This window comes from Heterodontus francisci, chromosome 16 (assembly GCF_036365525.1).
Source record: "Heterodontus francisci isolate sHetFra1 chromosome 16, sHetFra1.hap1, whole genome shotgun sequence".
NCBI lineage: Eukaryota > Metazoa > Chordata > Chondrichthyes > Heterodontiformes > Heterodontidae > Heterodontus > Heterodontus francisci.
Window position 1 is genome coordinate 64392473 of NC_090386.1, and position 13742 is coordinate 64406214.

A 13742-nucleotide genomic window follows, 5' to 3' on the forward strand; every position below is an offset into this window, starting at 1 on the left:
TTTATCCCAATCCCTGATACTATTTATTTCAGAAAATCACATCTCCAATCCCTCACCACTACTAGTGTTATCCATGTACCAAGAACTGCTCTTTATAAAATATACAAGGGGATTAATTAATTGTCATCAGATTGGTCCCAAAATGATGCAGGGAATTAGAAGCCTATCAACTGAATTCTAGAAAGAGTTCAACACAGCCTGCGAGATTTACAAGGTGGACAAGGATTTTGTTTCAGCAGCCAGAAGGGAGAGAGAGAAAAAAGTTATTGATCTGAAATTCCAATTCACAATCTGATTGTAAAAATACTGCCCTCTATTTAATTCTGCATAAAAATATCAAGGATTGGTTAGGCAAAATGGTGTCAACAGAACAAGGTCACTGCATATTAGGAAGATTAATGGTACAGGAGAAAGGATATAAATCAATTTTAATGCTGAGTAACCTGAAGACTTATACTAATGTGACAGGTTATTACAGTTTATTACTGTTTTATATTCTTTACAGTATATATTATAGGTCAATTACACACCATGAGGTGCAGCAGTCATTGCCTGAACAAAGTTATCCTCAGAATGGATGATAGTAGAATGAAGGGTATGTAGGTAGTTTGATCTTAGAGTAGGTTAAAGGGTCGGCACAACATCGTGGGCCAAAGGGCCTGTACTGTGCTGTACTGTTCAAAAGCTGCATTACAGTTAGATAATCTCAGGCAAAAATAATTAGGAATGTTAATCATTTAAAGAAATTTCATTGGCGCATTGTTATTATCCAAGAGACCTTTTTTTTTAAGTAGCATAAACGCCACATGAAGAAATTCAGCAACGTGGCTCAGGACATGCACTGCTAGAACTTGAGCATGTTGATGCAACGCTTTGTGAGGTTATGGTGGAAGGATTGAAGGAAAGAGGAAAAATAACTTGGTAATAATCAAGGGATATTGGCCTTGTTTTAAAAAAGATACAAACGCTGACTGAAGTAGGAAATTATCATGCTAGAAATTTACTGAATGAAACTGAATGTGCAACACAGTAATATACCAGCTATTAAAAAGACTACCACAATCTATATAATGGCTGGGTTTTGTGGTGGAAACAATTGTGAGGCCAACAGCATTCACCATCATTAAAGGGCAAATTGCACAGTAACTTTTGTTGACTGCATACATGCAGTTAATCACAGAAATCCAGAAGTTGCTGTCAGTTACCCAGAATCTGCATGATACCAATAACTTGCTGAGAAACCCAGCATTCAAACACATGAAACAGCATGAAGTTGCTGTACTTGCATGAAATATACCCACTAAACTCGCCAGGAAAAAAAAAGATCTTGACAATTCCAGAGTAAGTAAATTTTTAATGGCGACATAAACCTTAATTACTGCCACTGAAAATTAACTCTTACAAGTGTCAAGACTAATTCCTTCGGATTTTAATTATTGTTGGAGTTTTTTAAAATATTAAACAATTGTTAAAAAACTTTTTCTTGGTTGTTTACATTTCCCTCTCAATTCCATCTCTTTCCCGCTTTATTTTGCTTTCTGTACATGACTTGATATTGAATTAAATATTCTACCTGGCTCTTCCAAGTTCTGACTCTAGGTTGCTCATTAACAATGCTTCAATCTTCAAATATTTATCCAATTAATTAGTGAAATACATTGTGAAATTACTGCAAACCATTCTAACGGTACAAACTACAGGATTAATCTTAGGGATTTTGAAGCTCCTGTTATCAGGCATGAGTTATTCTCATGAAATAAGAAAAATAACTTAAGGGTTAGACCAGTATATTTGGATGGTAATAATCAGTTGTATTCCTTCCATCTCTCCATTTTCAAATTTATCATCCTGAACTTTTGAAGGCAAGATGAGCAAACTGTATCAGAAAGATTATGATTGTGTGCTCATCAGCACTGCAGCTCAGAATTCACCAAGTGAGAGACAAGTTGAATGCCAGTTACCGGTAGGATTTGAATCCAGGGGGTCTAACCTTAATAAATTAAAACTAAAAATTAATTCACCATTACATTGAAACCATAACTTATTTGCAAATCAATTTTAAACATGAAATGTTCAGGCACCAGCATTAAAAAAATCATTTGACAACAGATTTTTGAAGCTTCCCAAGCATCAAGTTAAATAAAAATTTGCCTACACCTCAGAAGCCCGAAATGGGTCACTGACTGTAGAAGTTTTTGAATGTGAGAGAGATCTTGATTGATCACCATAAATACGTTGCCTCACTCATATTAAATTACACGCAGCAAAAGTAAACCAATTTCCCAGAGGAAAAGAAAGAAAACCATTCTAAAATGCACCTAGGTGCAACCAGCCGAACTACTTAATGACAAGGCAAAGTGGACAAAATTACCAAACAGGGAAACCTGCATTATTGCACAACTTACAGGCCAAAATATAAACTGAATTAGTTCATGAGGCACATGTTTTTTTTAAACTAATTATTCTGATAGCTAAAACTTGAACCTTCATGTTGTGTAAATTGTGAATAAATGTGTCTCAATTAAACCATGCTTCTATTTTTCTGTTTTTAGAATCTCATCTGCTTTGTTGCAGTCAAATTTTAATGGCTTTCTGCACATTATACAACCAGGTGGGACTGCTAGTTTTAAACAGAGTTGTTAACAATTAAGTTTCTCGACAAGACAATGTCATTTCAAATACTTAACTGTTGAGCAAGAATCAAATACTTATTAATCCAAACTAGAGGAGAAATGAAAAGATGCAAAAAAAAAATTACTGCATGTCTAAATGCAAGACTACACAGTATTTTTAAAAAAGAACACAATTGTTGCTCAACAACGTTCAAGGCATCTGGGGCAAATTTAAGACAAAATGTAACCCAAAAACACCAAAAATGTAATCATCACATCGTGGAAATGCTTATGTTTAAATATCCACTTTTTCCTTTGTTGCTGTTACATTTTTTCAACATTGCAGGGAAAGTTGCCAGAATCAACTATATCTAATACATTAATAATTAGCCCTTCATAAATCTAAGAACAACATTTTCAAAACGTTCGGAGCATACGGAGTTAAAAAGACAGTGTCAGATAAACAAGCATATAACCTGGATCAGAAAGCCAAGCAAACAGAGGCAAGGTGGCAGAATGTGCACAACAAGCACACAAAGGGAGAAAAAGACAGTGAAAAGGAAGAGAGAACAGAGGAAATTAACATTAACTGGTGTGTGGTGTTGAGACAATTATATGCAAGACCATAGTAACAATAATTCGAGTTACAGTGATCCACAGGTTCAGTTTCTTCTGATAGTGCACTCGTTAATACTTGTATAAAATTCCTTTGTACACTACTTCAATGTCACTATTTATTCTAAATCCTTTGTGCATAATTTTAATATAATCATTTATCCATTTAGACAGGCTAATGATTGTGTTACAAGAGTTTTTCATAAATATTACAAGAGCATTACAAGAGCAAATGAATCCCTCCAGTCAAATATCTCTACCTCGCTTGTTTTCTATTGGAATTTACATTTCCAGCTGCAGCCAAATGCCACAATTCACATTTTAAAATTAAACCACAGATGCCGCCTCTGAACCAAAAGAATTAACACAGGACTGACCTATTTTAAATATGCTGATAAGACTCCATTACTTAAAAATATATTTAAAGCAATGCAATAAGTGTGTGTCATTTTAGATGCTTTTGACAAGAATTGGATTTTTAAATTATATATATATATATATATATATATATAATATAAAAATATATATTATTTATATATAAAAGGATTTGCCCTCAATATCAAGGATCTATTACTGAAAGATAGGAATTGCATAATAAAGTTTACAGTAATATTTTTCATGCAGAGACCGAGTGCAACGGCACAGTTGGATGAACAGTCATTGCAGGCTTCCACTCAAATCACAAGTTTCAAAATTCAACTGTTTAATTGAAAGAAATGACAAAAGAAGAATTGGATCTTCCCATCATTGGCAAGGCCTGGAGGTGGATCAGCTTCCATCCCTTCAGCTATGGAATAGTGCATCACGCAGAAGAACGTAATACAAGCGAGCAGTGCAGCAAGAACAAAAGCAAACTCCGATATTATCTCATTCATGAAGACATATGGATAGCTCTCTGAAATTTAATAAAAATGTTTACCTCACACCGAAAACACTGGGCAAGAAATTGAGCTCATTACTGCCCATTTTTCAGACACCACGAATGACCTCGGAGCTCCAAAATGACATCCGCAGTACGCATACACATTTGTGGAGTGAATTGTGCCAGACGCCATACTGATGAGGGCATTAGCGGCAGATAGCGAATGTCCTCTGGAAGCATGAAGAGCAAGCAGATCATGACAGAGTGTAATACTATTTTCATGCCAGCAGCACAAATTTGGAGCTCAACGCTTCAGTGAACACCTTCTCGTAACATATGAAATCGAAGCAGCAGTAGGTCTTTTTTTTATTCATTCATGGGTTGTGGGCGTCACTAGCTAGGCCAACATTAATTGCCCATCCCTAATTGCCTCGAGAAGGCGGTAGTGAGCTGCCTTCTTGAACTGCTGCAGTCCTTGGAGTGTAGACACACCCACAGTGCTGTTCGGAAAGGAGTTCCAGGATTTTAACCCAGTGACAGTGAAGGAACGGCAACATAGTTCCAAGTCAGGATGGTGTGTGGCTTGGTTGGGAACTTGCAGGTGATGGTGTTTCCATAAATCTCCTGCCCTTGGCCTTCTAGGGAGTAGAGGTCGCAGATTTGGAAGGTGCCATTGAAGGAGCCTTAGTGATTTGCTGCAGTGCAGCTTGTAGATGGTAGACACTGCTGCCACTGTGAGTCGGTGGTGAAGTGAGTGAATGTTGAAGGTGGTGGATGGGGTGCCAATCAAGCGGGCTGCTTTGTCCTGGATGGTGTTGAGCTTCTTGAGTGTTGTTAGAGCTGCACCCATCTAGGCAAGTGGAGAGTATTCTGCCACACTCCTGACTTGTGCCACGTAGATGTAGATGCAGATGCAGGCATTGGGGAGACAGAATTCCCAGCCTCTGACCTGCTCTTGCAGCCACTGTATTTATGTGGCTGCTCCAGTTCAGTTTCTGGTCAATGATAACGTCCAGAATGTCCATAGCCCCTTGAGCCTTCTCTGCCATTCAGCAAGATCATGGGCTGATCTTCGACCTCAGCTACACCTTCCTGCACTATCCCTGGATGCCTTGATTCCCTTCGTATCCAAAAATCTAGCAGTAGAGAATTCCAAAGGTTCACAACCCTTTGAATGGATAAATTTCTCCTCTCAGTCCTAAATGGATGACCTCTTCTTCTGGAGATTGTGACCTCTAGTTCTAGACTTCCCATCCAAAGGAAACATTCTCCCAGCATCAAACCTTCAAGCCCCTTACGAATTTTATATGTTTCAACAAGATCACCTCTAAAATCTAGGAAATACTGGCTGAGTCTATTCAATCTCTCCTCATTGGACAATCCCCTCATCCCAGAAATCAGTCCAGTGAATCGCTATTGCATTCCCTCTTAGGTAAGGTGACCAAAACTGTATGAAGAACTCCAAGTGTAGTTTCACCAAGGCTCTATATAACTACAGTAAGACTTCTTTACTTTTGTATGCCAATCCCTTTGTAATAAAGGCCAATATACCATTTGCTTTCCTAATTGTTTGCTGTACCGACATGTGAACTTGGAGATTCCTCTGAATAACATTTCCCAGTCTCTCACCATTAAAAAAATTGTTTTCTATTTTTCACATTATAATCCAACTGCCACATGCTTGCCCGCTCAATTAACCTGTCGAAATGCTTTGCTGCCACTTTGCATCCTCTTCACAGCTTACCTTCACACCTAACTTTGTATTATCAGCAAACTCGCATACATTACACTTGGTCCACTCATCTAAGTCATTGATATAGATTATAAATAGCTCAGGCCCAAGCAATGATCCTATCGTACACCAAGGCCCAATCAATGATCGTATACTGCAAACAGCAAGGGTCCCAGAACCAATCCCTGAGGTACACCACTGGTCACACTGAAGAGAGTACAGAAAAGATTCATGAGAATGGTTCCAGGGATGAGGAACTAGACAGATTGGAGGAGTTGGGGCTGTTTTCCTTGGATAAGAGAAGGCTGAGAGGAGATGATAGACGTATTCAACATCATAGGGGGTCTGGACAGAATGGATAGAGAAAAATTGTTCCCACTCATGAAAGGATTGAGAACGAGAGGACACAGATTTAAAGTGATTGGCAAAAGAAGTAAAAGCGACACAAGGAAAAACCTCTTCACGGATCAAGTGGTTAGAATCTGGAATGCACTGTCTGAAAGTATGGTGAAGGCAGGTTTCATCAAGGCATTCAATAGGGAATTAAATTGTTATCTGAAAAGGAAGAATGTGCAGGGTTATGGGGAAAAGGCAGGGGAATGGCATTAGGTGAACTGCTCATTCGCAGAGCCAGTGCAGGCACGATGGATTGAATGGCTTCCTTCTGCACTGCAACAATTCTGTAAATCTGTAATGATGTCAGGCTAACTGGCCTATAGCTTCCCATATTCTCTCTCCTTCCTTTCTTGAATACCAGGGTTAAATTTGCTACCTTCCAATTCAGGGGGACTGTTCTAGAATCTAGGGAATTCTGGAAGATCAAAAGCAATGCATCCACCACCTCCGTAGCTACCTCCTAAAACCCTAGTATGAGGCCATCGGGTCCAAGGGGTTTGTTGACTTTTAGTTCCATTAATTTCTCCAGTACTATTTCTTTACTAATACTAATAAACTTAAGTTCCTTGCAAAGCTTAAAGTGTCCAGAAGCAGGAAGGAATCCCCACTCCCCCCACCACCTCCCCCACCAACCAGTGCTATTTAAAGTGATGAACTACTTATTGGTTAGTTGCTGGTTGATTTTTTTTGGCTGTTACTATGATTCTGCAAGTGTTTGGTGCTTTCTACAGTTGATTCAAGTGGCGAAAGTCTACAGGGATGGTGTGACAGGTGCTGAAGGAATTTTTGCTGACTTCAAACTATAAGCTAGGAAAAGATGGAGGGGTGGTTCTGTTAATTGATGATGGCATTAACACAATAGAGAGGGATGATTTAAGTTCAGGAAACCAGGATGTAGAAAGAGTTTAGGTCGAGGTGAGAAATGATAAAGGCAAGAAGACACTAGTGAGAGTGGTGTATAGGCCTCCTACCAGTAACCACATAGTAGGATGGGATATAAAGGAAGAAATAATGGGTGCCTGTCAGAAAGGTACGGTGATAATCATGGTGGATTTTAATCTACATTTTGACTGGAAATGTTTTTGGGATAGTTTCTTAGAACAGTACGTTCTGGAGCCAGACAGCAGGATGTACTGGACCTAGTGCTGTGCAACAAGATAAGATTAATTGATGAACTCATAGTGAAGCCGCCCTAGGTAGCAGTGATCATATTATGATTGACTTTTACATTCAGTTTGAGGGAGAGAAAAGAGTGGGTCTAAGACTAGTATTCCAAACTTTTAAACTTAAACAAGGGCAATTATGAGGGCAGGAAAGCTGAGCGAGTTAAAATGAACTGGCTAAGTAGGTTAAGGGATAGGTCAATAGAGATGCAGTGGCAGACATTTAAGGGGATATTTCAGAACACACAGAATGAATACATTGCAACAAGAACAATTCCAAAGGGAGAACCCAGCATCCGTGGTTAACCATAAAAGTTAAAGATAGTATCAAACTTCAAGAAAAAGCAGATAATTACGCAAAGATGGGTGGCAGATCAGAAGATTGGACAGATTATAAAAAGCAAAGAATAACTAAAAGATTAATATGGAGGGAAAAATTAGAGTAAGAGAGAAAGCAAGCTAGAAATATAAAACAGATAGTAAGAGTTTCTATAGATATTTAAAAAATGAGTTAAGTGTGAGTTGGTCCCATAGAAAGTGAGTCTGAGCAATTAATAAGGGAAAATAAGGAGATGGCAGATGAATTGGACAGGTATTTTGCATCGGTCTTCACTGTAGAGGATACAAGTAACATCCCAGAATTAGCTGTAAATCAGAAAATGGAAGGGAGGGAGGAACTTAAGAAAATTACAATCACCAGGGAGGTGGTACTGACCAAATTGTTGGAGCTGTGGGTTGACATCATCCTGGGGTCTTAAAAGTGGCTAGTGAAATAGTTAATGTGTTGGTTTTAATTTTCCAAAATTCCCTAGATTTGAAGGTTCCATTAGATTGGAAAGTAGCTAATGCAGCTCCTTTATTCAAAACGAGACAGAAAACAGGAAACTACAGGCCAGTTAGCTTGACATCTGTCAAAGGGAAAATGTTAGAAGCTATTATTAAAGACGTTATAGCAGGGCACTTAGAAAAATTCAAGGCAATCAGGCTTGGTCCACATGGTTTTGTGAAAGGGAAATCATGTTTAACCAATTTATTGGAGTTCTCTGAAGTAATATGTGCTGTGGATAAAGGGGAACCGATGGATGTACTGTACTTAGATTTCCAGAAGGCATTTGATAAGGTGCCTCATCAAAGGTTATTACAGAAATAACCTCATGGTGTAGGGGGTAACATTGGCAAGCATAGAAGATTGGCTAGCTAACAGGAAACAGAGTTGGCATAATTGGATCATTTTCTGGTTGGCAAGACGCAACGAGTGGTGTGCCACAGGGATCAGTGCTGGGGTCTCAACTTTTTACAATTTATATAAGTGACTTGGATGAAGGGACTGAAGGTATGGTTGTTAAATTTGCTGAGGACACAAAGATAGGTAGGAAAGTAAGCTGTGAAGAGGTCATAAGGAGGCTACAAAGGGATATAGATAGGTTAAGTGAGCGGGCAAAGATCTGGCAAATGAAGTATAATGTGGGAAAATGTGAAATTGTCCATTTTGGCAGGAAGAATAAAAATGAAACATATCTAAATGGTGAGAGATTGCAGAACTCTGAGATACAGAGCGATCTGAGTGCCATAGTGCATGAATCGCAAAAGGTTAGCATGCAGGTTCAACAAGTAATTAGGAAAGCTAATAGAATATCATTTATTGCGAGGGGTATTGAATACAGAGGTAGGGAGGTTATGCTGCAGTTATATAGGGCATTGGTGAAACCACATCTGGAATACTGTGCACAGTATTGATCTCCTTATTTAAAGGAGAATGTAAATGCATTGGAAGCAGTTCAGAGGTGCTTTACTAGACTAATATCTAGAATGGACATGTTTGTTGAGGAAAGGTTGGACAGGTTAGGCTTGTATCTGCTGGAGTTTAGCAGAGTAAGACGTGACTTGATTGAAACATATAAGATTCTGAGGGGTCTTGATAGGGTGGATGTGGAAAGGATGTTTCCTCTTGTGGGAGAATCTAGAACTAAGGATCAATGTTTAAAAATAAGGGGTTGTCCATTTAAGACAGATATGAGGAGAAATGTTTTCTCTCAGAGGGTCGTGAGTCTTTTGAACTCTTCCTCAAAAGGCGGTGGGAACAGACTCTTTGAATATTTTTAGGACAGAGGTAGATAGATTCTTGATCAGCAAAGGGTGAAAACTTATTGGGTGTAGGTGGGAATGTGGAGTTACAATCAGCCATGATCTGGAATAGGCTTGAAGGGCCGAGTGGCCTACTCCTGCTCTTAATTCATACGTTTGCATGAATGTTCCTATGTTCAAGGCTTCTGCATAAACCAACTGCTCAGACATGGGGAACAAGTAAGCATTCCCCTTGGAATACAGCATGACTTGGAGAATGAACAGAGGCCACAGAGATTGGGACAAGCTGATGCAAGAGGAAGGAGGAGGAGGAGGAGGAGGAGAAGGGCTCTTAGCAGGAGGCCAATATCTGTCCAGGATGTTCAGGAACAATTATCCTACCTGAATCTCAACAAAGAACAACTTACATGATATCTTTGCTACACAAAAATCGTACTCACTGATATTTGCCATTTGCCGCAGTCACAACTGTAACCTCAGAGCAAGGCAAAGACTACATTCCAGTGGCTGAGAAGATTATTCACCCAGGGTGGCGCCTCAGCAATTTTAGTAATCTGGTCAAGGACAGATTGCTCGTGCTGCTGTGACACACTGTAAGCTCCTTTGCACACTGTAAACCACAGCTTTGACGGCAGCAGTCTGAGCTTGCATTGCAGCAGTCTAAGCTTCCACCTCAGCACTCAGACATTGGGTAGCTGCTGCTTGTGCTGCAATGGCAGCTGCCGCATCATAGTAGAACGCACAAATGCGTGAATGGAGTTGGCCATCACTTTCACGCTGGAAAGGATGGGCTCCAAGCCCTGTGTCAAGTTGGTGCTCCACTCCTTCACGCTCCTGGCCATTTACCGTAGGCTTTCCAATGCACCAAGCATTTCATTCTGCACACACATCAGTGTTCTGCTGCAGGCTTCCCGATTGAAGTCCTCATTTGAGTTTTCTTCAGTGAAACCAGTGTGCACCCTCGACCTCTGGCAAGCTGGCACCTGCACTGTGTCCTCTGCTCCAGCTGTTACCCATTTGTGCTCAGTGACTTACCACGTGCAGATCTCACATGTAATCTATCTTCTAAGATAAGCACAATGTCAGTATCTAAGTTGGTGGCTGTGAGCGTGATCATCACTCTCTTGGTATTCCTCCACTGCCTGTTCAGGTTGTACTTCTTGGGTGTGTGAAAGGAAAATGGCACAAGGGTAATGTGGTGCAGCGAAGGATGGGATGGGAAAATGAGATGCTTGCTTACATCATCTGCTTGCTAATCAGTCGAGTGCGTGGGATGATGGGGAGGTGGGATGAGAGAAAGATTAGGTATGAGGATGCCATCATCTTCAATGGTTTCAGCCCTGCCGCTGGCCACAGCCTGAGCAACGTGCGTTTCAACATCATCTTCATGGGGGTTAGGATATCCACAAGTCAGTCCCCGCTCAGGTTAGCTCCTGTTGTGTGCCACATTATCCTACAAGAGAGGAAAGTGAAACAGTGAGTGTGGTGCAATGTGTCTGGTGATGAGGCTGTCATGGTTGGTTAACTGGCAGTGCATGCAAGGTGCAAGATGTGGGTGTGAGCTTGCAGCAGCGCTAAGTGTGTGAGGGTGAGATCAAGCATATGAATATTTGTTATGAGTCCTGATTGAGATTGTTGGTAGGTGAGTTTTGGGGATGTGGTAATTTGAGCAAAGTGGGACTGACCTGGACCACTCATGTGAGATCACTGAACTTCTTGCAGCACTGCATCCAGGTCCTCCGGGTTTGACTCTGAGCATTGACCTCCACGGTTATTTGTCGCCATTGTTTTTTGAGCACATTTGGAGGGCCTCCTGAGGATGCAGGGAATCTCTCCTACTTTCTACCGCCTCCATCAAGGCTTCTATGCAGTACCCGAAAACTTTGGAGTCGACTCTCTCCCATGTTGTGCCATTCTTCAATATTTTCCAGGTCAGATTCACTTCTTGCACGACTGCCTGCAACTGCTCCAGCCACTGTGCACTTCCCCTTTAAAATGTGCAGGCTAGTTTTAAGCAGTACAGGCTAGCTTTAAGCAGTGCTAGCAAGTTATCATTTTTGGCGCCCTACTGACACGTGCAGCTAACGAACACAACAGCAATTATGCTGCCTGCATTACAATGAACAGGCGCGGGTTAATCATGCATCGCAATCCTCATATCTATTTTTGGGAGCTACCTAATTTAGCTCCCATTGGGTTCAACGACGATGTCAATAATTTGAGCAGCAAGCTGATATCTGTTTTTTGTCTCTGATGTATGTCGTATGAATCAGTGCGTTTGTTAAGCCAAAAAGAAAACATACTAAAACACCAAAAAAGTCACTAATTTGCATGCAAGTTATGGTTAGTAACAGAAAGCACTCATTCGGCAGTCTATTTGCTTTATTACACAAGTATTTGAAATGAACTTACCAGAATTGGAACATTCTTGAAGAGCTTTTGCCATTAATGTATTTGAAATATTTTTCAGACCAGCCCTATATTCTAGTCTTACAGATTCCAACCTGAAGCACAATAGAAATATTTTACAGAAACAAGTTATTCAGCATATTAAATGTCAAAAAATCAAAAACTACTTGAAATACATGGAATTGATAAAGCAACAGATAACACCAAATGCTCAGAGAAGCAAACATGTGATCCTACTGATCACAAAAGCCTCATCCAGCTCTCAATGGAACTTTATAAAAAGGAGTAACTTGGAAGACTTCTTGCGTCATTTTACAAAATTGTTACACATATCTGTCACAGATACTGGTCAATTGTAATGCAGTATGTTGCTGAATAAAGCCTTGTGCTATTTTTCATACCATAATTCTGGATTTTGTGGATTTTTCAGCCGTGCTTTTTCTAAGATGGCTCTTGCTCTTGTAAGATTACCAGCTTTCTCTTCAAGTCTGGACAGGAGCAACCAAAGAGGACTGGAATGCGGACATTTCTTCAACTGTTCAGAAAATACATACAATAAAGTAATTTAATCAATATATATGCAAGTATCATCACATAAAACTCAAATTTATAGAAAATTATTTCAATTAAAGGTCAGTTTGTGCATTACTTAGGAAGTTTTTTTAAAAGAAAAAAAAGAGATTGAGGTGAATTGCATCTGCTCATCCATTTAAGAGATTTCCTTTAAATGCCTATAATCTATGAAATCATTGTACATTTAGTCACAAAACATACATACCCCTTGATTGTAAGATTCACGGGCCTTCTCTATATTTTCAACTTGTTCTTCAATCTGACCCTTCATCATCCATAGTTTTGGGAAGTCTTCATAATGCTTTAGTGCTTCATCACACAACTCTCGAGCTCGAGGAATGTCTCCCAACACCCACTCTAATTTCACAGATTTCATGAAAACCTACAAAATGCAGAAAAATCAGTAACTGTTCCTTTGCCTGGAGTGGAGCTGCAAAGAAAATGAAAAATTGAATTATAAATTGCACATGCTTGGCCAATGAAAGAGTAATGGGTACATCATTCTCCTGTTATCTTTATATTCCAAAAAGATTTCCTAATATGATTTGCTCTCTTACCCCACCTTCTTTGGGAGAGATGAGAAATGGAGACAAGTAAATTGTCATTGGGTACTGGCCTAAGTTAGTGATATTATCAACAAGAATTTAGATCCAAGAAAGTTCTGTCAGCTATAGATTTTCAAGGCAATCAAAAGTAAATCTGAAACTGAGATAACAAGTTTTTTTTTTATAAGAAGGTGAAAGAATTGTGGAACAATTGTCAGCAGTGTACGGTAAATGGAAAGCCACAGCAGTTTTTTGAAAAAAAAAAGGACTGGATGAGTTCTTATTTGGAAAGACAAGACATGGCTGTTACTATAACCTCAGCAACGAACCTGATGGGAGGTTTGAAAGGGTAGACTAGACGGAATAATGGACTTCTATTGTCTGAAATGCTATCACAAATAATTTTTCTTGATCAGACAAAATCCATCACTGTTTTTAACAGTGTACACAAAGATACTGAGATTCCATGTAAGTGCAGGTTCTGTATTCCTGAGATGGATTGCACAGTCCTTCCCTAAGTCCAGAAAACTTAGGGGCAAGTTGGCACCACAGCTTAAGGTGTGGCACACTTCCCTATTTCCCACCCATTCATGTACCCTTCAGTATTTTATATAAAGAATAGTTTCCAGGGATCAGTAAGTAACCAATATGCATTGTATAATTAAACCTTGTAGGGCAGAAAATACCAGGGAAAAGTTAGAGTTTTGGATTTGACCAAATAGTACCCTGGTTATTAGGGTAATTATAATT

General features: G+C 39.6%; 1 protein-coding gene across 1 annotated transcript in view; it reads right to left on the reverse strand.

Moving 5' to 3' along the window:
* prpf6 (PRP6 pre-mRNA processing factor 6 homolog (S. cerevisiae)) overlaps positions 1 to 13742 on the reverse strand; it is a 99543-nt gene that overhangs the window by 10131 nt on the left and 75670 nt on the right. The window contains exons 16-18 of the mRNA XM_068048281.1: positions 12653 to 12829; positions 12276 to 12409; positions 11878 to 11969 (exon numbers count right to left, since the gene is read on the reverse strand). Coding sequence (XP_067904382.1) covers positions 11878 to 11969; positions 12276 to 12409; positions 12653 to 12829 — 403 coding nt within the window. The remainder of the gene's footprint in view (positions 1 to 11877; positions 11970 to 12275; positions 12410 to 12652; positions 12830 to 13742) is intronic.